At 37.6% G+C, this 26,610-nt stretch overlaps 1 protein-coding gene across 1 annotated transcript in view; it reads right to left on the bottom strand.

Moving 5' to 3' along the window:
* The window catches only part of LOC118746104 (DNA N6-methyl adenine demethylase), a 35,374-nt gene extending 9,121 nt beyond the window's left edge, over window positions 1–26,253 (bottom strand). The window contains exons 1-6 of the mRNA XM_036479882.1: window positions 26,044–26,253; window positions 11,494–14,167; window positions 11,224–11,428; window positions 10,997–11,160; window positions 10,416–10,929; window positions 7,546–10,322 (exon numbers count right to left, since the gene is read on the bottom strand). Coding sequence (XP_036335775.1) covers window positions 7,628–10,322; window positions 10,416–10,929; window positions 10,997–11,160; window positions 11,224–11,428; window positions 11,494–14,167; window positions 26,044–26,070 — 6,279 coding nt within the window. The 5' untranslated portion in view covers window positions 26,071–26,253 and the 3' untranslated portion in view covers window positions 7,546–7,627. The remainder of the gene's footprint in view (window positions 1–7,545; window positions 10,323–10,415; window positions 10,930–10,996; window positions 11,161–11,223; window positions 11,429–11,493; window positions 14,168–26,043) is intronic.
* Between the last annotated feature and the right edge of the window lie 357 nt (window positions 26,254–26,610).

Below are 26,610 nucleotides of genomic sequence, written 5' to 3'. Positions count from 1 at the left end.
ACGATTTTTCTGATCTTTTACGACGCAATCGGTTTCATAAGGTGCCAACCGTGCCAACAGCAGTGCGCCGACCAACTCGCATCGACTTTTGGTGATGAAGCACCACCACGCTGGTTTTCCGAATTCAATCGTGGTCCCACTTCGCTATTGGAGTGATTTCGAGAAGGTCGTCCAAAATTGGCTGTTTTGCCAGAAAACATCGGTGCTGTGCGTGAACTGATAATGCAAGATCGTCAAGTGACGTACTGTGAGATCGAAACATGTTTTTCCATTATTAGTTAGTACACTCGTTGTGCGCTATTGCAACGCGCAAGGCGAATTTAATAAGGTGGTGTTAGCAGTATATTTATAAATAAAAAATTACACTAGCAAATTAGACATACAATGACAGTATGAATTATACAATAAACAAATCTTCAAATCCGCAGCGAAAATGCAGCTGTGGCTCCAACACTACCTTAATAAATTCGCCTTGGCAACGCCTTTATATACCCGCGTTCGCACTCATGCCAACTCAAAAAGAGTCTTATCTCATGGGACGTTTCTCGACGTCGAAGCTTCTACAGTATTCGCCACAATATGTTCCCCCTATTAAGCTCGGAACACTTTGACGACTGCAACTTCACGACGTAACGACAGCGACATCATTTTGTCGACAAATGTCGCCTTGAAGCCAGCTTCTTAAACATTTTGAAGACCTCAGCGACATAGCAAACAGCTGATTTTAAAGTTTGACATTTTGGTATATTTATTTCACAAATTGTGTATTTTTATTTAAGTAAATAAGAAAAACATGAACAATCAAGAATATGTGATTAATTTTGCGACAATTTAATTTTGCAGCACTACATCTACTCATTGTCGCCGGCAAAATTAGAAATAGATTTAATTTGGCGACGTCGACAATTGCAGTCCTGCAGCCAAGATGTCGTGCTGTCGTCAAAATAATTGTGTCCGTAAGAACGTGTGTATTTAAAATTTGACAGATGCTGCTTGTCGCTTGCTGTCGTCAAAGTGTTCCGAGCTTCACGATTGGCCTCATCGACATCGTCGTCGTTATATTATCGCGAAAAAATGTTCTTTGTTTCTGATTCATCAAGATCGTGCGATGAAGAGTGCAAATAAGAACTGTTAAAATAAACCTTATATCAGAGTATTTAAAAGGTGTTCGCACGAGGCGATTTTGCGTTCAACTCACGCAGGGTTGCACGAAAAAAAGGTTAATGGCTAGATGTTGAAAGCGATTAGTTGAAAGGCCGTTCAACCAAAAGTAGAATGCAAACGCCTTTTTATGGCGAATATTTTTTATATTTTCATAGTTTAGCCATTAAATCTTTTTTCGTGCAACCCTGCGTGAGTTGAACGCAAAAGTTGAACACAAAATTGCCTGGTGCGAACGGCCTTTTGGTTTGCCAAATAACAAGTGTTACAATTTAAATTCGTGGATATGATCAGAGAATTTTGAATTTTTATTAAAATTTTAAATAAAAAAAAATGTTGCTAAAAGTTTATTTTATTTTAGATTTGAAGACTATTTTCGACTCCACAAAACTGCGATAAAATTAAGCCGCAAACTAAAAGTAGAATTCGGATTCATACACATGCATTGATTCAATTGAATTACAAATACGAAAAGGAGAAGACAAGGGTAAGAGGAAATATCTAACAAATGAATTCAGCAAAATGAATAAACACCCCTATTGCGAATGTCGACTGGCAGTAGATAAACGACTATTAAGATTATCGATTATCGATGCTATTGCGAGTGTCGCTTAGTCGCTCAATTAGCGACTGTGAATACTTTTTAATCGCTCATCCTTCTATTGCTGTTTTTTAGTCGTTGGAGTTTGCGTTTATAAAATTTACATAAGAAAGTGGTACTATAATGGATAAAAAGTAAGTCAATTGAACTGGAAGTTGTAAAAAATTGTGAAATATACATATGCATGTATGTGTCTGAATTAGGGATCAAAAATTATAAGCAACAAAAGGCAACTTGCGCGGTTGTTCGTACTGATGCAGGAGAGTGAAGACATAGGCAAAGGTATTTCCGGAAAGAGTAGGGTAGGAAGCTCCGCTTCTATTGGAAAAGATACATATACAATATTTCTTGTGCATATAACTCCGGCTACGCCATCCACAGTGTTTTTGCGCAGAGCCAACATCAAAAGTTTATACAAAAAAACTGCATAATTTATTAATTGACTAGTGCTCGGAAATTTGAAATCTTTATTTTAAATTAAAGTTGAATTCTTTCAATACACTTGTTATGTTAAAGTTTTTAAACTCGGGTCACGCGTTTGGACACAAAAACCCAACATCATTGTACAAAAAACTTAACCGTACCGTATTTCTTAAACTTCCATAAAGTTTATTAATGAGGAAAACAGCTTTTCCTGCAAATCATGTAAAGCCTAAAAACTGTGAAGCATCGGGAACGCAACTTCTATTCATAAAACTCACACATGTACATACACCTTCCAAGTCCAAGGGATCCGACGAATCTCGCAATTCCCTCCTTGCTTTAGCTAACTCTACTAATCTATTAGCTTCGGCATCATCTTCTTCATCACTAAACCATATTTCAACTGTGTCCATTTTTTTAATTTTATAATAAAAGCAATTATTTTAAAAATGATGTAAATAAAACACTCAAGAAACAAATGTAAACAAACAAACAGCTGTTTACAATTCTATCGACCATTCACAATAGTACAAATTTTTATCGATCAAGTTACACAATAGCAAAATAAAAGATGATCGACTCGATCGACAAATTTCTATTCTACTGCCAGTCGACACTCGCAATAGGGGCCAAAATGAAATGAAAAAAATGGTTTTATTTCTAATTTGACGATTACCTGGTACTAACGGCTTTTTTTTCTTAAAAAAACAATTGAACCTACAAATTTTCTTACAGTCGTCAGTAAACACGGTGTCTACAGAAATGGCGTCATGTGAGCTCAACGTCGACAGCAACTTTGCTTAGCCAATACCAAATATGTGTCAATAGTTGTCAAGAGTTATCGATAACAACTATACCAAAAAATTGCCCATCAGCACAAAGTGACAGTTCTCTTGGAGAGAAGTTGCAATCACGTAAAACATACATGATTATGCAATAACCCAGCTGTGCAAATGCACATTGAGTAATCGAATACGCCTTCAAAACTTCGAAGGCGGTATATCGGAATGAATGGATTTACAACCCAGATTGCTTTGCCATAGGCATGACCGCTTTGTGGTTAGCGTCCTTTTGAACAAAGATTCTCGTGAGATTTAAAAATTTATAAACTTGGGCGAATTTCATGTAAAATGTAAGTAAATACTTGTTAATTAATTGAGTTAATTCCAAAGATTTGAAAGGTGCTCCGCTGAAAGAACTACATATATTCGTAACAGGAATGCAATCGCAACCAGAGTCGATTCAGAAAGCCCGACCGTTACTACGCCAAACGTTTTTTTTAAAGAAAACCTAGAAAAAACCTATTACTTGTACATTATATAACATATACAAATCTTCTATCTAGGGTTTTTGAGAAATGAAATCTCTTAAATTTAGTTCATTCACTAGTAAATATATATAAGTAATAAATATTTCTTCTTTAAAAATCGAGTTTTGGACTAATTTGAGGACTCTGATCACGAATATAAAATCATTATATTTTATCAGAGAAAAATTTTCGAGGTCAAATTAGTTCAAAACAGCTTATGAAATAATTTATGTTTATTGCTTAACTATCTTTAAGAAGTTATCTTTCTCAAAAACCCGTCGATGTTATATCTGTACTCATTAAAATTCATTCAAAGGAACCGTGGCTTGTATAACAAAGCGTTCTGAGTACTTTTACCATTAAAAATATCAAACTTTTCAAAGATGGGGACAAAAGTCTAAGGAACTTTCTCTCGAAGAACAATTGGGGAACTAAAGTCTCAAAAACTTTCTGATAGAGAATGAAGTGGGAACAAGTCTCCCCTGAATTATTCGCGAAGAAAAGAAGCAAAAATACATTTTTGCTCATAGATTTCTAATAACTTGAAATGTTTGAATACTAAAGTTAATCAAAAAAGAATTGTAACATAATTATGCAAATAAAGTCAACGAAAGACTTAAGATACGAACTTTTTTGGAAACGTTCCTGTTCTCATTTTGTTCCTCTTGATAACGTTCACGAGAGTTTTGCTCGCATTTTGTTCCTTACGGAAACGTTACCAAACCTTTTATTCTCATTTTTTTCCCGTTCAAACTGTTCTCAATACTTTTGTTCTCATTTGGCTCCTGACATAACATTGTGTTCTCGTGCAGAACTAAACCAAAACTAGAACGGGTTCTCGGTAACTGAGTGAAACTACCTCTAAAAATGGTTGTATTATGGTACGTTTTGTGTTTCTGTACTGTATTGTTCTGACTTTGGTTTATGAGAGCAATTTTTTTTTATTGTATTGGAGTAAACGGTAAACTCTTCTGGAAGAGTTGTTTATACAGTGTGCATATGTAATTGTATGCAATCTTCAAAAGAGGTAATATCGTGACCTGAGATGCAAAAAAGCCGAAACTGACGTTATGGGACCTCGTAATAAATGCATCATAATTAATCAACAAGTAACTTTTAAGCAAAAAACAAAACTGACTTCTATTCTCATATAAAAATTTAAGATTATCGTTAATTTCTTCATGATCCAATTTCGGATCTAAACAAAATGAGTACGGGACCACACTTGAGGGACCACCTTTCCGATGAAAAAAAGAATTATCGAAATCGGTTGCCGTGGTCCAGAGTTATGCGGTACATAAAAAAAATATATATATTCCGGCGAACCTCCTCTTTTTTTGGAAGTCGGTCAAAAAGAAAATTTTGGCTAATTTGTATTTTAGGTGACGATATGAACTTGCTGCCAATAGCTGTGCGTGCGATTACGCATTAAAATATTGCATGCTCAAGTTTTTCGCATTTCTTACATGTGTATATCATCATCATCATACATGCAAAAGGACCAACTTGATATGTTTTCGGAAATTTGTTTGTTCTAAGCATTTCCGTAAATTAAAAAAATGTTTGGCTTTTCCCAAGGCGAATACATATAAATTCGCCTTGGCTTCTCCCATGAAATTTCAAATTTGTCAGAAAGGTTTGCATTGATGGTGGCGATATACATATACTATGTATTTTACTGGTTATTTGTGTATCTCTTTTATGTTTTCAACTGACAAATTGCTATTCAACTTTTTTTTATTATTATTTATATACATACATATGTATGCAATTACTACTGAAATTTACTCTGACTCTTTTTTTGAATGTATGTGCACTTTTATGTGTTTTTTTTTAATAAAAATTATTCCCTTTATCAACTAGTTATTTGCGTATGTATGAGTGAATGCGCTCGAGTAGTGAAATTATGTTTTACTTAGTATTCATATGTATTAAAAACGGTTTTATTTTCTTTGTACTTTTGGCAATGTTCTTTTTCTAACAGTAATTCTTTCTTGATATTTACTTATTTAGATTTGTTGTTGGTTTGTTGACTTAAATTTTATCATAGTAATATACGTATGTATTCATAGTGTTTTCTTGCTTCATAAAAAAAAAAAATATTTCTTTTGCAACTGAATGTATTACGTTTTCTCCTTTTATTTTTCTTTGTTTTTTTAGTTTTGTTTGCAGTTTGTTAGTTGAGAATATATTACCGAAATAATAATGTGAATAGTACGGATCTGCATACCTAGCATGGTGGCTGTCTAAATAGTTTAGTGTTTTAGTATTTTGAAAGTATTTGATATTTGTAATAGTTGTTCTGTATATCGTTACCTTACAAAGACCCTAGAACATGTTTTTCGAAACTGTTCCAAAAACACGGAGTTACATGCCACTTTTTAAAACGCCCTACCTGTTTTTGATGTTCTTTTTATAAAGTTTTTTGCTTGTGCTGCAAAATTAAAAATTTGTTGGTTACGAACTTTGTGCATTAAGGTAACGATATCGTCATTTAAAGTGCAAAACCGCGTATCGTCGTTCTTCAAAACCGCATAACTGACATTTTTTGCCAAAAATTGGATTTGCTCACACATGCTCTTGGCTCAATCCTTATCCATTCGCCCTGAAATATACTAGCCAGAAATGCAATTGCTTTATAAGAAAGAGAGCAATTTTGAAATATGAGTGTTGTTACTATCTAGAAAATAATTAATGCAACCTCACAGACGCGCTTTTGCATTTTGTTGATACGCGGTTTTGTACTTTAAACGACGATATGTATAAGCAAAGGTAACCAAACGCATAGCATTTAGAATAAGAAATATGCAGCCGTATTCTAACAAAGTCACAAACTCAAGCTCATCACTGCTGTGATTTCTACCGCGCCTCAAAGCTTGCCGCTCAAAAAATATGCCCAAGGCGAATTTATATAAGGTGGTGTTGTTTCATCAGCTGTGAGTAGCGTTTGATTGTCAAAATTTTGTATTTCGTTAGCGAGTGAGTGAAAACGTGAGAGTGTTTGTATTTTCTTTTGCCCTTTTTCATTCGGGGAAGAATAACTGAAATTTGACAATGGCCCGCTAAAAGCAAAAACAAAATACAAGTAATTGTTGTATTTGATGAATCGATGCCACCTTATATGTATTTGCCTTGAATATGCCGCTTCAATTCAATTTTTTAAATTTTTGTGTATTTTTCTAGCACTCAAAATCGAATTTTTTGTGACACATTTCTCGGCGCACTTGAAATCACAACAGTGATGAGCTAAGTTTTGTGACTCTGTTAGAATAGAGGGCATGATCTAAATCGTTCCTTTCTGTATTGGAAAATATATGTATTTAAGTTGAGAAGACTAAAATTTTAATTGCCAACTTTTATGAAAATATGTACGTATATGTATATGGCATACATTTTAATTGAATAATGGTAACACTTCAATAAAACGTGACAATAAAAACAGCGACAATAAAAATTGAATGTCTTTATGAGTAAAGTATAAAAAATAGTTTAGCTAAAATACGTTCCAAAAAATAAAAATCAATTTGTTATGTGTGTTGATGAGTGAATTGAAGTGATTGATTGAGTGAAGTGAATGAGTGAAACTGCATTTATGTATGTACGTATATGCAATGTCTTCGTTTTCTAAAATTACTACTTTCGAAAATTACAAATGACATACCTCTTTTTGTGTAGTAAATATTTCATCCTGATCGCTTTCGCATTGGTATTTTATACCATCAAATAAAAAAAATGCATAATATATGTGCATATATGAATGTATTTGTGTGAAATAATCAATCTCAAAATGGCTTTAGCGCACCAGCGCTTTGATCCTGGTGTTATATGAAAATCTCGGCTGAAATGTTTACATCCGTCTTTTCAGTAAGTTAAAAAATATGGCACTCTACGAGTAAAAAATATGTACAACGCCAGTTTAAGATATAGTTGAGTACTGGGCATGCCTGAATGGCATAAAATAAGCGTCAGCTTGTTTAGCATAGTACCTAACCATATACATACATAAATGTGTACATACATACACATACACAAGAAAGCATTTCCAACTGACCTAACGCGTGCGTGGCTCTCTTCCGTTGAGAAACATGCCCGACCATGCACTTTCCATCACCAGAACTGTACCAGCTATGCCCTTAAGCTGGCATTTGCTGCTTAAGCGGCTGTTGCTGCTGCTGCATTTGCTGTTGTTGTTGTTGTTGTGCTACCTGCTGCTCTACTTCTGCAGCCGCTGACGGACTAGTGTTGCCCTCCTGGTAGGGTCCCGTAACCACACACGGATGCATAGGGAAGAGGGTCGTCCAAGAGGTTGTTGTTAGTGTTGGCGCGTGGAGTGCAACTCGTTTCTCGCTTTTTGCCTGCTCAACGGAAGAAGCAGAATTCTCATTAGCAATTTCGTTCACATTTGCATTTGAGTTTGCATTCTTCTTACCCGATTCCTTTTTCTTTTTGCTAGCCGAACCACCACCTGTGCCGCCGCTCTTCGTAGTTGCTGTTGTCACCGCTGTGGTCGCTGTCGTCTCCGGAGGTGCTGTAGAGCCGTTACTATTAGCATTGTTTGCGTTGGCGCCATCCTTCTTACCGCTGTTGCTTGAACCTTGCGCAGCACCATTGGAGAGCGCATTTTCTGCTTCCTCGTCATCCTCTTCGCCACCTTCACGCTCCTTCTTCAACTTTTCGCGTTCTTCTTTGGCTTTGTTATCGAGGTCAGTGTTGATCTTCTTCACACGCATCTTCTCCTCCCACTCGTCGATACCATGCCTTGCGCGATTTAGATTGCGATGCTGATAGAATATAAGGGTCATTCGCGTTGGCTCATGCCGGTTGGGATTTCGCAGCGCAGTGGTCGCATGTAGTTCGTGCTTTGCGCACTCGATCAATACGCTACCATGATTGAGCGCTATGGCCACACCGCCCATTTGGGGATCAGCGAACGCTTCATAGTTGTCGTTGATTTCTGTTACCTCCCCAATCGGTTCCAGCTTGTTTGGGTTGGAAGTGGTCGCTACAGCGGTCGGCGTAGTTCCTGTTGTTGACGTGCTTGTGTTCGTTGTTACTCCCGCGGTTGTTCCGTTTTCGGCAGTGGAAGCGGTCGTTGCCGTCGGACTGCTGTTGTCGTTGCTATTGCTGGTGCTGTTGTTGCTGCTATCGTTGTTAATGGCCGATATTGGGGTTGCTGAATTTGGCGAAGTTACGTTGACAGCAGTCGTTGGGTTTGAGTTTGTGAGCTCTGCGTTAGTGGGCGTGGATTGATTGTTGGGAGTGTTGGTAATGCTGAGATCCGGGAGGACAGTCTGGTGTGGTACCACTGGTATCTGCGTTTGTGCCTGCAGTTGAGTCTGTGCTTGCGCTTGCATCTGTAGGGTGTCGGTTGTTGGTGTGGGTGGTACAACCAGCGTGGGAAGTGCGGGCTTCAGATTACCGTTGGGCAACGGCATTTGTGTTTGCATTTGTGGTGCGGCGGTGGCGAGCGATGAATGTTGATGGGCACCACTGTTTGGCGGCAGTACTGTCGGGGCATAAGCAGCCGAAGATGCGGTGCTTTGATGATGGCCGTACATGTTCCAATTTGGTGATGGTGTAGGTGGCGTGGGTGGCGGTGTTTGCTGTGGATACATGCTGTAAGGTGAGTACGCTTGATGATACCCATAGTTGTAGTTCATATTCTGATAGGCATCGTACGCCGAGTAGGCCGAATGTGGCGTCGGATACATTTGGTAGTTGCTCGGGTACTGAGTGTACTGATAGTCTGCCGGTGGTTTCGGTTTGACGAATCCTTCTTCGATGGGCATAGCATGATGGTGAGGATGATGGTGGTGTTGAGTTAGATTAGTCATTGGTGTCAATGGAGTGAGAGTGGTCAACTTACTTTCAGCTAAAGTATTATTTACTATATTATTTACTATAGTTGTGGAGTCGGGGTTCTCCTCACTGCCGCGGCTTTTTACTTCCCCGCGCACATCATGCACTTGCGTCAATTGTTGACTGCCAGCTGTAGGCAGATTATTGTAGTTGTTGGCGTAAGTAGCGCTCGTATCGTGGTGAGGCGTAAGTGGAGCGGTGGTAGTATGGTGCACATTGTCTTGCGGTGGCGCCATTGGTGTAGTCGCCGGGCCTGATGGCGTACCCATACTGACGGCGTGAGTAGCATGAGTAGCATGCGGCGGGGGCCAGTTTCCGTAGTAGTTTCGTGAATCTATGTAGGAACCAGTCTGGTAGTCGTACGAATAAGGCGAATCGAGTACCGTGCTTGAGATCTGATTGGATTGCAACTGCGCATCTGTGAAGGTATCAATCATAGTCGCCATATTCATTAGACTGGAATTGGACGACATGAGTTGATTGGGTGGATTACCTCCGGCCGCATTGTTCACAGCGGTGTTCATGTGAGTATTGTTAGCATTGTTGACTGGCGGCGTAGTAAAAGCGCTTCCTGCAGGACTGGGGTTGTTGGTTACCGGTGTTTGACAGCGCGGCGAAGGGGTCGACGGGGGTGCTGACGATGGAGTTGTGGCGGCTGTACTGCCTGCTGCACCTGATTTTGATTTGGACTTTGATTTACTGTTGCCTCCCCCTTCCTTCTTGCCATTTACAGAAGCTGCTAAGTTGCTGTTGGCAACGTTGGTTGCTGAGCCATTAGCGTTGCTAACATTGGTGCAATTAGTTGTTGGTTGTGGAGTGGCAGCAGGCGTGGGTGTAGTAGGTGTGGTTACGGTTGTGGTAGCAGCGGCCTCTGCTTCTGGTACAACGTTTTCATCTTCTTTGCGCTTTTTGCCGTGACGCCGACAGGGTATAAGCGGCGTGGAGCGAACGCGTACTTCGCAAGAAAATCTGAAAGTGCAAAGAAGACAAGTTTGTGTTATGGGGGCTCTGTTTTTAAGGGATCACCGTTAGGGAGCTTTCAAAACTCAACACTACACTCACTTGTCCAATACTTGCACCGCACCGGTGCGATGCTTCTCCCGTTGGCCCTCCATACTCTCAAATTCGTCCGTTGTGTCCATGGTGTAGAGCGGCAGCACGTGTAGCTGCTCATCGTCAGGCGGACGGCCATCACGGTTGGAAGACTTCAGCAGTGCCACCTGCACTGTACACCCGTCCTGCATATTATGCAGATCTCTATGAGCGTGTGCACAAAAATCTAGGCAAGCGGTAACGCCCGAGAAAGGTCGGCCAGTTTCCAGACCGAGTCGACAGTCTGTCGCTTCCTTCTCGTACTTAGTTTGATTGTCATATGACCGAGGGCATACTTGTTTGAACAATGGCGCCAATGCCGTGGCTAAAAGATTCATATGATCCTCGATAACCGACTCTTCGCTCTTTACAGAGAGTCGGAATTTGCGCACAGTCTTTGAGCGGGCATACTTACACCCGTTGTAGTACATAGACCAAGAACAGCCAAAACTGTAGGATGCAGCTGAAGTTTCAGGATCGAGGCCTATCGATAGTAAATGAGGTGATTAGAAAATTTAATCCAGCCAAAAATAGAAAGAAAGATAACATACCTTGACACGCACATGTGCGACTTTCGTTTGTGGCACAACGGCGCGTTGTTGGAAGTCCGAATTTATTGAGCTTTGGTATCAGATTTTTATAAGCATTATCCGCCTCAAGACGTGGCATACCATCCCAAGCAACCATACAAACAATTATAAAAGCTGCTGCGCACCTATAAACCAAACATTAGTCTATAAGAAACCTTTAGAGATTTAAATATTAATGTTCTCTATACCTATGCCCTGGCCGCTTCTTTACAACAACCAAAATCTTTTCTTCTGGATCGGCGCGCCTGATAACCCATTTCGCTAGTGGACAACCTTGGGTTGTTTTGCCTTCCTTGCCTGTGTAAATGATTTTCTCTATACGCAGCTGCCTACCGGATATCTGGCAACGCTCTTCGAATTCTCTACGCAACTCGGCCAGTGTCGAAGCAGTGCCTAAAATAAGTAAGTAAGTTTTAGTGTTTAGTCATCTACATGCCTGGGAACACATTACGACTCACCGAGATGGGTATAGTATGTTCCTGGTTCTGGTGGATTTTTATCGGAATGGAAGCATTCGCACTCAGGTATCTCCGTCTTATTGCCCTTTTCCAGCCGATCTGAGGTATCGAACAAAGGATTGATTTTTTCATGCTTAACCACAATTTCATTATCTTCTTGCTTTGCACCCTTCTTCTTAGGCTTCGTGCCACTGATAATTTCTGCTGGCTCCTCTATCGGCTCCTCCATTATTTCGTCCTTGGTTTGGATGCCTGTACAAGTCCCATCCTTGAGGTGTTCAGCGGTGGGTGTGCGGGTGCTGCCTTGACGACAACACGAAAAGCCACTACTATTTTTGATGGCCGCCGGTCCGCCTTCGCCTAAAAATGGGTAACCGGCGTTATGGCCCAGTACGCCCATGTCTTCAATTTTGGGCTCGATCATGGTGTGACCTAAATGGGAAGGTGTTGGGCCTAGATGGTACCGATGAGGTGGTATGGGATAGGCATGCGCTGGTATGTCCTTCTCGTAGTTTGTGGGTAAGGGTATAATGCTATTGGTATCTGGTTTCCGATCAATATCCATCAAGTGATTGTTGTGATGATGCAAACCGACGCTATTACTACTCTTCATTAGTGGCCCATTGGACGCTTTCAGATGGCTAGAATGTCCCAAAGAGCTTGAATGATGCGGATGCATGCCATGCGTGCTGCCGTAACCCATGCCTGCTGATGAATGCTGATAGCCTGGTACGAAGTTCTGTTGATAGCTCTGTTGGAATGAGCTGGAGCTGCCGTAGTATGGTGAGTTGTGATAACTCGCATAGTCCTGCTGGTTCTGATGGTGTTGCTGTTGTGATGGCATGCCCTGCACCTCGTTCTGGCAAAAATCAGCATATTGTATAAAATTTTGGTAGTTGCGTTCATAGCCCTCCATTTTGGTATGCTGGGTGGGCAAGAGGCCGGGCTCAGTTTTGATGTACGGTGTGTGGTAGTCGGGATGTTGTGGCGGCGGATAGCCATGGGAGGGAGGGTAGCCAGTCTTATCCATAGATTTTATGCTGTGTGAACCATGTACGGGACCATGCAGTCCACCACCAGGATCATTACTATTTTTATCATGTTCTGCTGCCTCTGCTGCTGCCGCCCGACTTTTACTTTTACGACTCGATTTTTTTGGTTGTGGTTCAGAATGTGCAATGGTGGTGTGCCCACCATGACTGATTGTAGTATGCTGTTGTTGATGGTGATGTTCGGGTGCTGGAAAACTACTTGCCACTGGTTTCTTAAACGAATTTGTATGGTGTGGTTTCCAAATTTGATCGCCACCACCTCCTATTGGTTCTGGCGCTAATGTGCTGTGTCCGGGTGTAAGACCCACACTACTGGACGTTTGAATGCCCTGCATTTGCTGCTGTTGTTGTTGTTGCTGCTGTGAAGACTGTGTGCCGGATATATTAGCACCAGTCGTACCATTGGCGTTCATCACTGAATCGCCGCGGAGATGGTGGCTATATGATAAAAAATGACCGGCCTGTGGTTGTTGCGATGTACCGAGCGCGGTAGGGCCGGAACCAATAGCTCCCGGATTGTTGGCCATATGCAGATCACTTGGAGCACTCGATAGAGGATCTTTGGGATCGTTTTTGCGAAGTATCATCGATTTGATGCGTGTGTTGAGATTCACACGTTCGCCCTGCTGGTAAGGGTCGGTTGCAGCACCAACTGCAGATGTCTGCTGGGGCTGGGTGTTCCAATTCCAGTCCTGTTGCATTTGTTGTTGTTGCTGCGGTTGTGGTGGCGACGAAATATGATTCTGTGCTTGTTGTTGTTGTTGTTGCTGCTGCTGCTGCTGTTGCATGGAGTTATGAAGTGACGAGGGTGGAATGTTGGCACCGTAGGTTTGTTGAGCCGAAGGCATATTGCCGTTGGGCGATTGAGGAATATGGTTCGGTGATTGAGAAACATGGCGGGGTTGTTGTTGCTGCTGTTGTTGTTGCATCAGATTACGCGTCGGCGATTGTGGCACAGACGAGACGTTAGGCGGTTGCATTGGTGTTGCATCCGTTGGAGCCGATGACGGCGCTGCTGTAGTTTGACCGCCATTGAGTGGAGTAGTGCTCGAGTTGCTGGCGGCAAGAGCGGAGCCTGCTACCGTAGCTGAGCTGTTGTTTGATGCAGACGTTTGCTGTTGACTTGAGCCGCTGTAGTCGCCTGAATACCCGTTACAGTTGAGTGAGCGCGGCGGCACGCTGCTCACTCGCGGATATCCAGGCGTGTCGTTTCCCGACATCGTCTTATTCAAATCACCAGATACACCCAAGTGCTGCTGTTGTTGCAAACCAACTGCGGGTGGAGCTGGTGCTGCCGACACCTGACCGGCGTACGTAACAGCGGCCGGACTGAAACCAACACCCTGCAGGCCAACTTGGTTAATGGGCGCAGTCGGTAGTTGCTGGCTCTGGAAATCGTAACGCTGTACCGGAGCACCATATGGGGAGCGCCCATAATTCGGATCGAATCCGAGGCCGGTCTGCACATATCCATTTGATGGGTAGGCATATGACTGCGTTTGGAAATCCAACGAGTTGAGCGATGAAATGGGTGGAGTATTCTGTGGGATTTGCTGGATAAACTGATTCTGCCAGCCCTGTGAGGGGTCGGCTTGCCATGTAGGATAGAAGGCCATTGGCGCCTGAAAAGAAAAAGTCAGATGGCGAAATGTCAACACAAATGCATAAATAGTTAATAAAAAAGTAATAAAAATTATCTAGTTCGTATGTGAGGTTGACCAAATTTTACAGGAGAGAGATTATTTCAAAACGGTTCTCTCCTTCATTTTATCCCCAATTATCTCGATCATTAATATTTAAATATCGATATTTTGGTATGACTGGATACGCGGTTTTGCACTTTAAACGGCGATATATGTATGTATGTACGTATAAACACAAACCTACTTACATATGTATGTATTTACATGCATAAAGCTATCATATTTCATTCGCTAATGCTGCCCCAGGCGGTACTAAAGTTTACCGCTGGAACTGTGAGTGATAAATTCTGAAAATTAAAGCATCTGCACGAAAATCAACAAACCTTGTGAAGGGGTGAGTTTTAAAATAATTTGATGCGACATACCCTTAGAATTAAATATATGTATGTAGATACTTGCAGAACTGTGAAGGGGTACTAGTAGTAGAGAACGATTTAAATATGGTAAATATTGCTAAAGTATAAATACACGCATTCTATATGCATGAAAGTGCACATGTATGTATATTAGAGGTTTCCGCCGACAGACTTTAAGGCGGCGGCGGCGGCGGCGGTGACGCCGGCGCAATTGTCCATAAGACAGATTCCAAAGAGCCATACGGCTACTAATCTTATCATATACTCTCGTCAGCGTTAGGCATTCGACATGCCAATTCAGATAATAATTCTATTTAATTCATTCTTGATTTAGTTTTAAATTTAAATACTTTTTCTTTCTACTTGAGTTAAAAGGTTGAGTGCCTGGCGCTGATGGATGGGCGAACCGAAGGAGTTGAGGTACATAGATACATAAATACATACATGGTTTTCTATCATCTCTACAGATCCCCATGTACTGTCTAATTTTAAAGAAATATAAAAATTAAAAAAGTTAATCAATTGGAGTAATAATACTACTACTACTATTTACTAATAAATTTTTGTAAAAACCTTATCTACCGTTATGTTAAATTATGAAGTTCTTAAAATTTTTGCAGGTTTTAGATTGGTCGCCATTTTGAAAACAAGAGTGGTAAACTTTTTTCTTACGGCTTAACCCACCAACTCCCACCAGAATGGCCCTTTTTTGGCTCAAGCCTTATCCATTCGTCCTGAAATATATTGGACAGAAATGCGAATTCTTTATAAAAAAGAGAACCATTTTAAAATATGAGTGTTTTTACTCTCTAGAAAATAATTAATTCTACCTCACATACAGCGTTGCCATAAAAAACTTCGTTTTATATATTTATGTGCTGAAAAAAACTTTTTTAAAACCAAAACAAGGTGCATATGTATATTTCGACTTCATTGCTACAGCAGTTATAACATTTATATGTGTGCATAAACTTATATAAAATAGACAATGAACTAAAAATACTTTACAAGCTGTTAAAATCTGCAATTTCAAGTATTTGAATTGACCATATAACCTCGGATTACGAATCATTTTTCCCCAAAATTTTTCTGAAAAGTTTTCTTTTCTTCACTCCTTAAGGTAAAATTGGTTAGGTAAAAACAAAATTCGCGCTTTCAGAAAAAGGATTTTCTTCTAAATAATTTTTGAATTCATTAACCTAAATCCAAGAGTTTATGGTGGAGTCTGTATCTTAAGGTGGATACAAATGTATGTTTTTCCACTTTGAAATGAGTAATGTTATCAACGCTTATTTTTTGGCTTTCCTTTTCTACTGTCGCCGCCTGAGAGAGAATACACCGTCTGAGCTTATCGGAGCTCGAATTGCTGCCCGGTATAGTTTTTGTGCTCCCGCGCACGTTGTAGAAACTAATCGAGTTATTTGCCCATTTTCAATTTTCTGATGCGCCATTTGCATTAGGAATGGAACATTTCTAAGCATTAGTAAACATGAAGTTATCGAAAATAGCCTGAGATCCGCAAACTCACATAACGGTTGTTTGTAACAGCCAAAACGAATCGAGATAGATATAGACAAATGTATACATAAATGCTCAGAATGAGTAGAGAAATCGATTAAGCCATGTCTGTCTGTTCGTCCGTCCGTCTACACGATAACTCGAGCAAAAATTGAGATATCTCAACGAAATTTGGTATGTATGTTTCCATTTATCCAAAGTAGGTTGGTATTGAAAATGGGCGAAATCGGACAATAACCACGCCCACTTCCCATATAACTGTAGTTCTCAGAAATACGAAAACTACGATATTTTAGTAACTACTGAAGATTATTCACTCAAAATTAATATTTACTAGACATTTTAGACGAAAAATAAGAATATTATAAATTTTTGGAAAATGGGCGTAGCCGCGCCCACTTATGGTTACATGTGTATATCTTGGTAACCGCTGCACCAATTTCTTCCAAACTTGTCACAGTTGTTGGCCTTGGTATAACATACTAAATGGTCGAAAATTTAAAAAATCGGACAATAACCACGCCCACATCCCATATAACGGTAATTTAGAGAAATCCAAAAACTTCGATATATCAGTAAATGTTAAAGCTAATTTATTCAAAACTAATGCTTGCTACAATGCTTCACCAAGAAATACGTTTATGATAAAATGTTGGAAAATGGGCGTGGCACAGCCCACTTATGATCACATATAGGTAACCGTTCTACCAATTTGTCCCAAATTCGGCATGATTATTTTGCTTGCCACATGAAAGCAAAACGTTGAAAATTATTGAAATCGGACTAAAATTACGGCCGCTTTTCATATAACGGTAAATTTCATAAAACTTAAGGACGCTATTTACTCACAATTGATACACCATGTAGCGGTAACTTTCGGAAAGGTGAAAAAACATATATTTAATACTTAATGTTCGGCTCCGCCCGAACTTAGACTTTCTTACTTGTTATAAATAAATTATGTTGAAATACATAAGGACGATACCACCGTCACGGGTGGAACATTTGTATAGAAAAATGTTCTTTCTCGTTTAAATTTAAGTATAAAGCACTCACCAATTCTGCATTTTGATAAAGCTACACCTAATTGACTATTATGTGAGTTATTACAAAATACGAAAAAATGTTCAGCTTACTTTTATATGAAAAAACAGTTATGTCTTCTGTCACGGACGGGACAAAAAAAGGATCCTGCTTTTTGGAGCAGATATATCTTACGGAAACTATTCTGTGTGAACTTGATGTTTTATAATAAAACAAAGAACCACGAATACGAATATAGCAAAATTTACAAAAAAAGATGGCTTTATTATGAAAAAAATCCGAAATTCCTCTGTCACGGGTGGGACACGTACGAATTTTTTATATGAAAAAGAGCTTTTAGTATGGTCCATATTAAAGATTAGTTATTAAAAATATAAGAAGCCAAGTAGGGGTACAATTCGCTCACGTTTTATCTTAAGATAGTGCCTTTTATATAGAATAAAACTCCTAGCACTGTCAGCCAAAGGAAATGATTAAAAACGCGTTGTAAAATCAACGCGAATTCCTAGCCTACCTTAATTTAATGGGCTATAAAACTGCATACCTAGCATTTTTCTAAAAGTCCAGAACAAAAAGTTTAAAATTATTGGGTGTAATTGTTTAAGTTTGTTGAATTTTGATAATTTATGTACGAAGTTTGAAATGTGGAAAAATTGTCTTTCTGTTTATGTAATGTGCTAGACTTTTATAAAAAAAAAACCATACACATTTAATAAACAAAAGAAAAACCCAAGAGTGGTCAAAATGTTACTTAACTTAATCAGCTGACCACAAGGGTATATACATAGGTAATGGACGAGTTCGCGCCTCCCCCTGCTAAGTTTCGAATGAAAATGAGTTATGGCCTTTCTATTTTAAAGTAACGATATGCACCTTTATAGGGGAGGTTCATTTTTATAAATAAATTATGGTGCTATATGTTTGGAGTGATTAATTGCAGTTCATAATGGAATTTTCATGAAAATTAAAATGCCAAGAAAGATCATAGTAACCTTGTATATGTACGTATTTATATGCACATAAAAGCTACACAAAGAAGTCCTTAATATGGTTGTGTAATTAAAGTTCGCTAAAAGCATTTTTAGTGGGCATACTTGGAGTGTAGGTAGGGGAAATGCACAAGCTGGAATTTGGAATAAAATATGGGACTTTGGAATTATAAAATGTATGTATGTAGTAGGGATGTTGCGAATGTGGAATTTTAGACATCCGCGGATACGAATGCGGATGCGAATATCTAACAGCCAACATTAGACAATTAGAACCTAGCATAATGGCGAGATCGTTGTTTAAACAGCGCTTACAAGCCAAACCAGATATGTCAGGTTTTTCTAAAGCTTTGTAAAATGAATTCTTCATTCTCATTCCTTTGGCTATTTCAGAATTTGGGGAATCTAAAACTTCATCAGCGTTTTTCGATTTTAGTTTTTGGAATTAATTTTTAATACTTTCTTCTGCGACTGGTTTGAAAAATTTGTCCTATGACGAGGTAAATTAGGTGCATATGGAAAATAAATTATTAATTTCCTGGAATGAAAATATTGAGCAAAATTCTATTTTCAAAGTCGTGGCTGCCAGAAAAGCGCCCTGTTTTTTTATAAGCATTTGAATCTCAGATAGTTGCGTAATTATTATCTTATTAAAGGTCAGACCTATAGTTTTTTAATTATTTGAGCATCGATTCTCTTTAAAACCAGAAGTTGATAATTTCTTCTGGAAATCCCTATTGAAGGAGCTTACTCATTGACTTTAAATAGCAAAGAAGGGACAGTTTTACCACAGAAGTTTTTAGCCAAGGATCCAATGTATATCCATATGAAAAAAATAGTGCCAGACAAGTAAACAAAATTACTGTTTCTAAAATTTTTGCTAAAAATAAATTCCCCAAGGAGCCCCATTGGAAATTATTGAAACGAATATATGTAACATCAAAAGCAAATCACGAAAATTTGGTGTACACTTTCTTCTTTTGTGTCAAGTAGTTTTTATAAGATTGGTCCAAAAAAATCATAATAAAGAAAGAAACTAATGCTGGTATTTAAAGCACAGAAAAAAAAAATTGTTAAAAGAGAAGAAAGAAAATATTGGCTACAATTTGTCATTTTGTTTGCCCTATATACGTTTTATCGGTGCACTTGCACAACATTCGCATTCGCAAAAGCTCCGCATTGATTATTGCGAATGCGAAAGCGAATGCGAATGTTGAAATTAATGTGGAAGCTCCGCGGTTGCGAATGCGAATGCGAATATTCGCAACAATCCTGCTTTGGATGATGATAAAATTGCGCAAGACTGTCAGTTGCAGCAGATCAAACTCAATAGAATAACACACGGCAGGGACATGTATCACACAATTGAAGATGTCGTTTGCGTATTTATTTGCCTTCCGTCATTCGGGAGGAGGCATCTTTGCTTAAAGTGTGCACCACAAGGCTCACAAGTTACAAGTTGCATAATTTGTTCAGTCTTACGATTTAGTTTTGTTTCCTCTTCGTAAACAGTTTTAATTTAATTTCGGAAGTTGTGAGGCATTTTCTGAGCTTTCAAATGCAAAGCTCTTTCGTGGGCGCATAGGCACTAAGAGAACGAAGGGGGGTAAGGGAGGAGATGATACAAAATGTTTGCGATAATTTAAAGGTGAGACACAATCAAGGTTGCCACTTTAGTAAATTATTCCCAAAAATTAGTCGAAAAAGTTGGGGTTGGTAAAAAGATATTTTTTCCATTTTGGTAGATTTTTGTTGATGTATTTCTCGTAGTTATCTTTATATTATAAATTTCTTTCCAAAAGTGTAGTCTACTTTATTGTATTTTCGAATGATTTAATGCTCACTTTTAACTGATTTCCAAAAAAGAGAGGAGGCTATAAATTCGTGGGAATATTTTTTTATTTATGGAAAGGTACATACAGGGTGGCCCAATACTAATTCGGTTTAGATCCGATCATTGGATCATGAAGAAATGAACGGTCCTTCTAAATTTTTATATGAGAATTGAAGTCGGTTCTGTTTTTGCATAAAAATTATTTTTTATATTGAATCCTGCCCTAGTTTTATTCAGATACCACAAATGATACATCCACTATTTATAAATTGAGAGGAAAACTTGCGATGCATCGACATTTTTCCGACATTCCTAAGTGGTTAGCAGTGCGCGCTACCATTCTGCAGGGCTTGGATGCAAGCCCGGTTCAACCCAACATCAAAAAATAAAAAACAAACAAGCTTTTTTCTAACAACGGTTGCCCTCGGCAGGCAATGGCAAACCTCCGAGTGTATTTATGCCATGAAAAACAGCTTCTTATAAAAATAAAGTCGTCGTTTGGAGCCGGCGTAAAACCATAGGTCCCTCACCACGGCACAAATCGGAGCAGAAGCGCGGCCAAACACTAACATTTTCGAGACGTCGTTAACACAATCCCGGGATCCCGGGATTTAGATATTCATTATCTTTCACCAACTTAAATCGAAAAAATTGCTTCTATATTGTTTGAGAAGCTCTCCTACCATAAAATAATTGATAAATAAATCGGCTTGAAACATACTTTTTATTTAAAGTGGCGTTTTTATTTTTTCTTTCTGACGTCAGGATTTATTTTAAAGGACTTTGTAATTTCAAATATATGATTAATTCCAAAAATTATTTAAAAAATTCAATGGAATGTAGAATAAAAATATGTGTACCAAATGCAAGAGGAAATTTCTTTTGAATTTAAAAAAATTAAAATTTTATGTATTCACAAGGACGAATATGTAATTTTTTAAGCTGATAAAGTTAGAAGGACGAAATACGAGGATTTTATCGAGTTTATATAAGTCCTTAACATATAATTTTTTCGAAAACTGATATTGCGAAATTTCAAGGATAATATTTAGAAAGGACATTTTAGTCCATCTATCCAGTACTTCTGCGCCAAAAACTTTAATCTGTTTAAATTCTACAGGATTTCCTCTTTAATTTGATACCCATTCGTCTTCTCTAAGCACATTTCTCTGAGTTTTTTTAAAAATAATTTTTGAATTACTGACGTCAGAGTGAAAAACTAAAAACGCAATTTTACTATATTTGGCCCATGGTTTCGCGAATATCTTGATATTTGTGTTTAAAATTTACTATCGCGAGTTGTTATATGTATAATGAGCTCGACATTTATAAAAAAATATTAATTATTAAATAAAAAAAGAAATATAACCAATACTGGTCAAGAAAAGGAGTTTCTATTATTGCCATCAGTGCAAATTATAAATCCCGAAAATCCCGGGATTATTCGCCGAGAAGCCCGGGATTTTTGGGACCTTAAAAAGGCCGGGAATCCGGGATCCCGGGATTAAAATTCCTAGTAGGTATACACACGTAAATGTTACTATGTGTTGTGAATTACGGTGCGAACAACTAGCAGTTAAGGTGTTGCGTATGTACGTATGTGCCCTGCAAGACAGCTGAGTATCATATGAGTACTCATATTATCATTATCCCTAATCACAAAAGTGCTTATCAAAGTCCCCATTTTTCGTTCAGGCCATGGGTAAAAATTGAGTACTTTCCGCTCAATGTTGTCATCAGAAAGTCCTCAGTACTAATAGTCAAACTACTCATTTATGCCGTACTACAAAAACAAAAGTGTAGATGTGTGAGAATTTTTGCCTAAAGTGCTCAGCAATGTCTTGTAGGGTGGATGCACTTATCACATACACTCGAATGCACTTTTGTTGGTGTGTAGGTGCCCGCGGGCGTCAGCAAAACTTTTGTGAAAGTTTGATCTTTAATATAATTTTAGATTCGTTTGCGCCAGATTCTCTCTCTGTTTTGCAAAAGTTTGAGATAATGCAGATAACTATAATAGAATTAATAAATGATAAAAATTTCAGCCGATTCAAGGTGCATTTCACATACAAAACCCATTTTAACTTCTTGAAAGGACTTACACAATAATAGTTTTGACGTAGAATACGTCTTACGTTTCGATATGGAGGCTATGTTCAAATGATGTAGTTGCAATTTTTTGAGCTTCACGAAAAGGCTCATTGCACGAGAACTACTAAAGCGATTTCAAAGAAAGGTATGGTGTTGCGAAGATAAAGTTCCAAACCTGCCGACAGATTCATTTTTGTAATTAACCACTATGGTTTCGGTCGTAGAAGCAACGGTAAATATTTAGGGTGCTATTTGTCATATTTGCTCTTTTGTACTATTTTTTTAGAACAGTTGTAAAATGAAACTTGTGAGCATCCCATACTTTTTCGTGTGCTATTGTACAATATTTTAACAATTATATTTGACAAAATCAAAATTATTAAAACAGCTTTAGAAAGTTTATAATGCCCAGAAGAGGCGAGAAAAGCAAATTAATGGCTGCGATTTGCGAGAAGTACGCGCAGGACGCAATGATGGAAGGAAGTGAGTCGTCAAATAAGTCATTTATGAGTTTTTTAAATTTATTTGGTGCATTTTTGTTAGGCGATGAAGATGAGGAGGAAGAGATCGATGAAACTTTTAGGTTGAATATGCTTGTGTTGTTGGCAAATCGCCGAAGTGTCCACCTAGGAGTTCCGAGATCAAACAATTGGGATCTGAATGTGTTACAACCTCAAAAGGCGGTTTTCTAAAGGAAAATCAATTAGGGACTTCTCTTCCGACACTGTCCACATATGGTTTGGTTTTCCCCGGACACGCTTAGTTTTGCACTGAATTAAAAAAGATCTTTAATAAGTTAAATATGTTATAAATTAAAGATAACTTACTCCATTGCCATGAGATTACTCCATTTTTTTATTTGAAGTTTGAATATTTTATTGTACTCAGACAAGGAAAAATGTAAATAAATAGAAATGTCTGATCCAATAGCACTCACAAATAGCAAAGTAAACATATTTTTCAAAGTTGTATTGTAATACAACAATTTTACTTGTAAAGCAAAAACAACACTTTTAAAACTGTTCTAAAAAAATAGTATAAAAGAGCAAATATGACAAATAGCACGACTTGTGAACTCCCTAATTGGCTTATTTTGGGGTAAATTTTGAGCCTTTAAAGTGCTCTAGCAACTTATGATTTGCAGATATAACTTTCATTTTTGGGATATAGTAGGTTCTTTGGAGCAATTACAATATTATCGTATACAAATTTTATATATGTACATTCAACAAATATTAAGCAAAAAATTGTTGAAAAAATTAACAATTTTTTTTTTATTGGGAAAATGCTCGAATGATTTTGTTTTTGTTTTCTTTAATCAAAAACTCAAGTTTTTTTCTTTCGTTTGGTATATGGGAAGTATTGGTTGATATCTTCTAAGTTTGTTTATTTTATTCTAATATATGGGCATAAATGATTTTCCATACAAAATCACTTCGTTATCATTTTGCAAACACATGCATGCGCTGGAAGTGAGAGAAGGAGACAAAAATTATGTATGTATGTATGTGTAGGTATTTCGGCTTTTGATGTCGCAATATTTATTACCTAAACGCAGCGTATGTATGTAAATATATGCATACATATGTATGTTAATTGCAGTTAATGTGGTATTTTTTTCAAAAGGAGTTACCACCTGATAAAAAATTAAATTCAAATTACTTTTAATTTAAATCAATTATTCACTATGAGTATCGATCGAAATGGTTTTGAAAAGGCTTTATTTCTTAATTGTATGTAGGAGGTTTGCCACCTGTTTGAAAAAGAAAGTTCGACTTAAATGAAGGCAGAAAAATTGAAATATATATCCTGATATAGATGTCCGACAAAAGAGGCTGTGGTTTGAAAATATTTTGCAGAGGGTTGCCACCTTCTTACAAAGTTAGATTTAATATAAGCAATAAGTTAAATAAATTACTTCAATATGAACATAAATCAAAATTACTTTGAAGAAACTTTATATCCAAACTGCATATAGGAGGGTTGCCACCTGATTTTTTAATTAAATCCAATTTTAATTAAGAGCATTCGATAATTTAAATATGTTTCACAATACAAGTGTCAGACGAAAGAGGTTTGGATTTAAAAATATTTTGAACAGGATTGCCATCTGTTTGAAAAGTCTAATTAAATTAAATTATATGAGATATTGAATAGTGGGAGTCAAACAAAGGAGTATTAAGAAATATTTAGTTTGAGCATTTATAACATTAAAGAGGGTTTCCACCTGTGTAAAAAGTTAAACTCAAATTATCTAATAAGTCAAATGAATTTTCAAAGTATGGGTGTAAATTAACATGGGTTAAAAATATTTTCTTCTGAACTTTATATACGAGGGTTGTCATATATTTTAGAAATTAAATTCAACTTGAATTAAGGGAATTAGATACACAATTTAAATATGTATCGCAAAATGTGTTTCAGTTTAAAAAGCTTTAACAAGGTTTTGGTTTTAAAATATTTTGAATAGGGTTGCCGTATGTTTTAAAATTAGAATTTGATTAATTTAAGAAAATTCATACCATCGCACAGAGAAGTATTTGCATAGTTAAAGCGGTTAAAATTATTTTATGTGTTCTTCTATTCAGTAATGAAATAGAACATGGAAATTTATAATAATTGGGGGTTTATAGGATATAAAGAGAATAATTGCACTTTTCTTAAAATCCCCTTCCATATATCCACATTAGGAATGTTAATCCCGGGAGCCCGGGATCTTGGCCTTTTTAAGTGCTGATTATTTGCCAAAATCCCGGGAATTTCGGTATTTGTAATTTGCAATGGTGGCAATAATAGAAAAGCCTAAAGTCGACCAGTTTTTGCTATATTTGCTTAGTTTATTTAATATTTAATATTTTTTTATAAATGTCTAGCTAATTATACATACATATAACACCGCGCGACAGGCAATTTTACACACAAAAAAATCAATATACTCGCGAAGTTTTTGGATAAATATATGCAATACAATTGCGTTTTTAGTATTTCTCTCTGACGTCAGGATTTTTTAAAAGGACTTTGAAAATTGAATAAGATGAGTAATTCAGAAAATGATTAAAAAACTAGTACAGTGTACCTGAGAAAACAGTATGGGTATCAAAGTAAAGAGAAAATTTTGTAGAGAAATAACAGATACAATTTTTTGATACATAAGGTATTGAAAATGTCCTTAGAAATTGTATCCCTGAATATCCTTGAAATTGTGCAATATTTTTTTTGAAAAAATTATATGTTAAGGACTAATTTAAAAACGACAACGTCCTCGGATATAGTCTTTCTAACTTTATTAGCATAAAGAAAAATATAATTGATTAAAATGGCATTTTCAATACCTGTTCGTCCTTGAGAACCCAAAAAATTTTAATTTTTTTAAATCCTAATCAAATCTAAATCTAAATCAAAAGACTAAAAAGTAGAAAATAAAATTATAGTTAAAAAACTAAAAACTATAAAATAATTTATAGATATAGTGATTCCGTTTAGGAAGAATAGCAAGTTCTCTAACTTGATTTAATTTAACTTCTTTAAATTAAAGTGATTGGCCCGTAGTCATAGTCAAAATAAAGTCCACTGTTAAGTGTGTTGCAGTTTTTGCAGTTGCAGTTTGACCTACAAGCATCCAACCTGCTTGAACCCTCATTTATTTTTCACGCAAATAGAGGTTCTAGTAATTTTCATGAAGTCCGAATTAAAATGTTTTGTGACATAATTTTACTTTAAGTAAGTTTCATGTGGTGAATTTAGCGCAAGGTCCATTTACAGAGATATTAGTAATGTTTCAAATACATCGACGCACATCGTTTGCCTCCCTACGTATTGTTTATTCTGTGGTAAAATTTTGTGAGCGTGATTTCATACTTCTAATGGAGTTTTCTTTTCTACAACAAAATGTTGCCCTCTCTGTTCCCTCTACTCACAAATACTAAGGTGAGCGATTTTTTTTTAACGTAAATAGATACTCACCATCGGTTGTTGTGGTTGATCTTTCATGGTTTGTATTTGTGCGGTGATTTGATGTTGTTGCAGTTGATGTTGTTGCTGCTGTTGTTGATGGTGCTGATGCTGTTGTTGCTGCGTCAGCTGTTGTTGATGATGTTGATGTTGCTGCTGCTGATGCTGTTGTTGTTGCTGTTGCTGTTGTAGCTGTTGGGCAGACTGTACCTGCTGAACTTGCTGTTGACTGTGTTGTTGATGCTGTAAATGTTGCTGGTGTTGATGTTGCTGCAACGTATTCAATTGTTGCTGCTGCTGCTGCTGATTAGAACCCAGAAGCACACTGTTCTGGGTGGCACTCGGGTTTGGCGATTGATGCGGCAAAACAGTGGCTAACGATTGGGCTGTTGGACTTAGAGCCGCATGGGCTGTGGTCACAGTCGCTGTGGCTTGACGGGGTGATGAAGCGGCTGCTGTGGCGGTAGCAGCGCCGTTAGCGGCATTTACTTTACTAGACTTTGCGGTTGATGGTTTGCGACCGCGTGCCTGCAAATATGAAATACAGAAATTATTAAAGTGAAAATAAATAATTAATTG

The sequence above is a fragment of the Rhagoletis pomonella genome, unplaced genomic scaffold, assembly GCF_013731165.1.
Source record: "Rhagoletis pomonella isolate Grant_MI unplaced genomic scaffold, Rhpom_1.0 Rhpom_scaffold_00010, whole genome shotgun sequence".
Taxonomy (NCBI): Eukaryota; Metazoa; Arthropoda; class Insecta; order Diptera; family Tephritidae; genus Rhagoletis; species Rhagoletis pomonella.
This window is presented reverse-complemented; position numbering and strand designations above follow the sequence as displayed.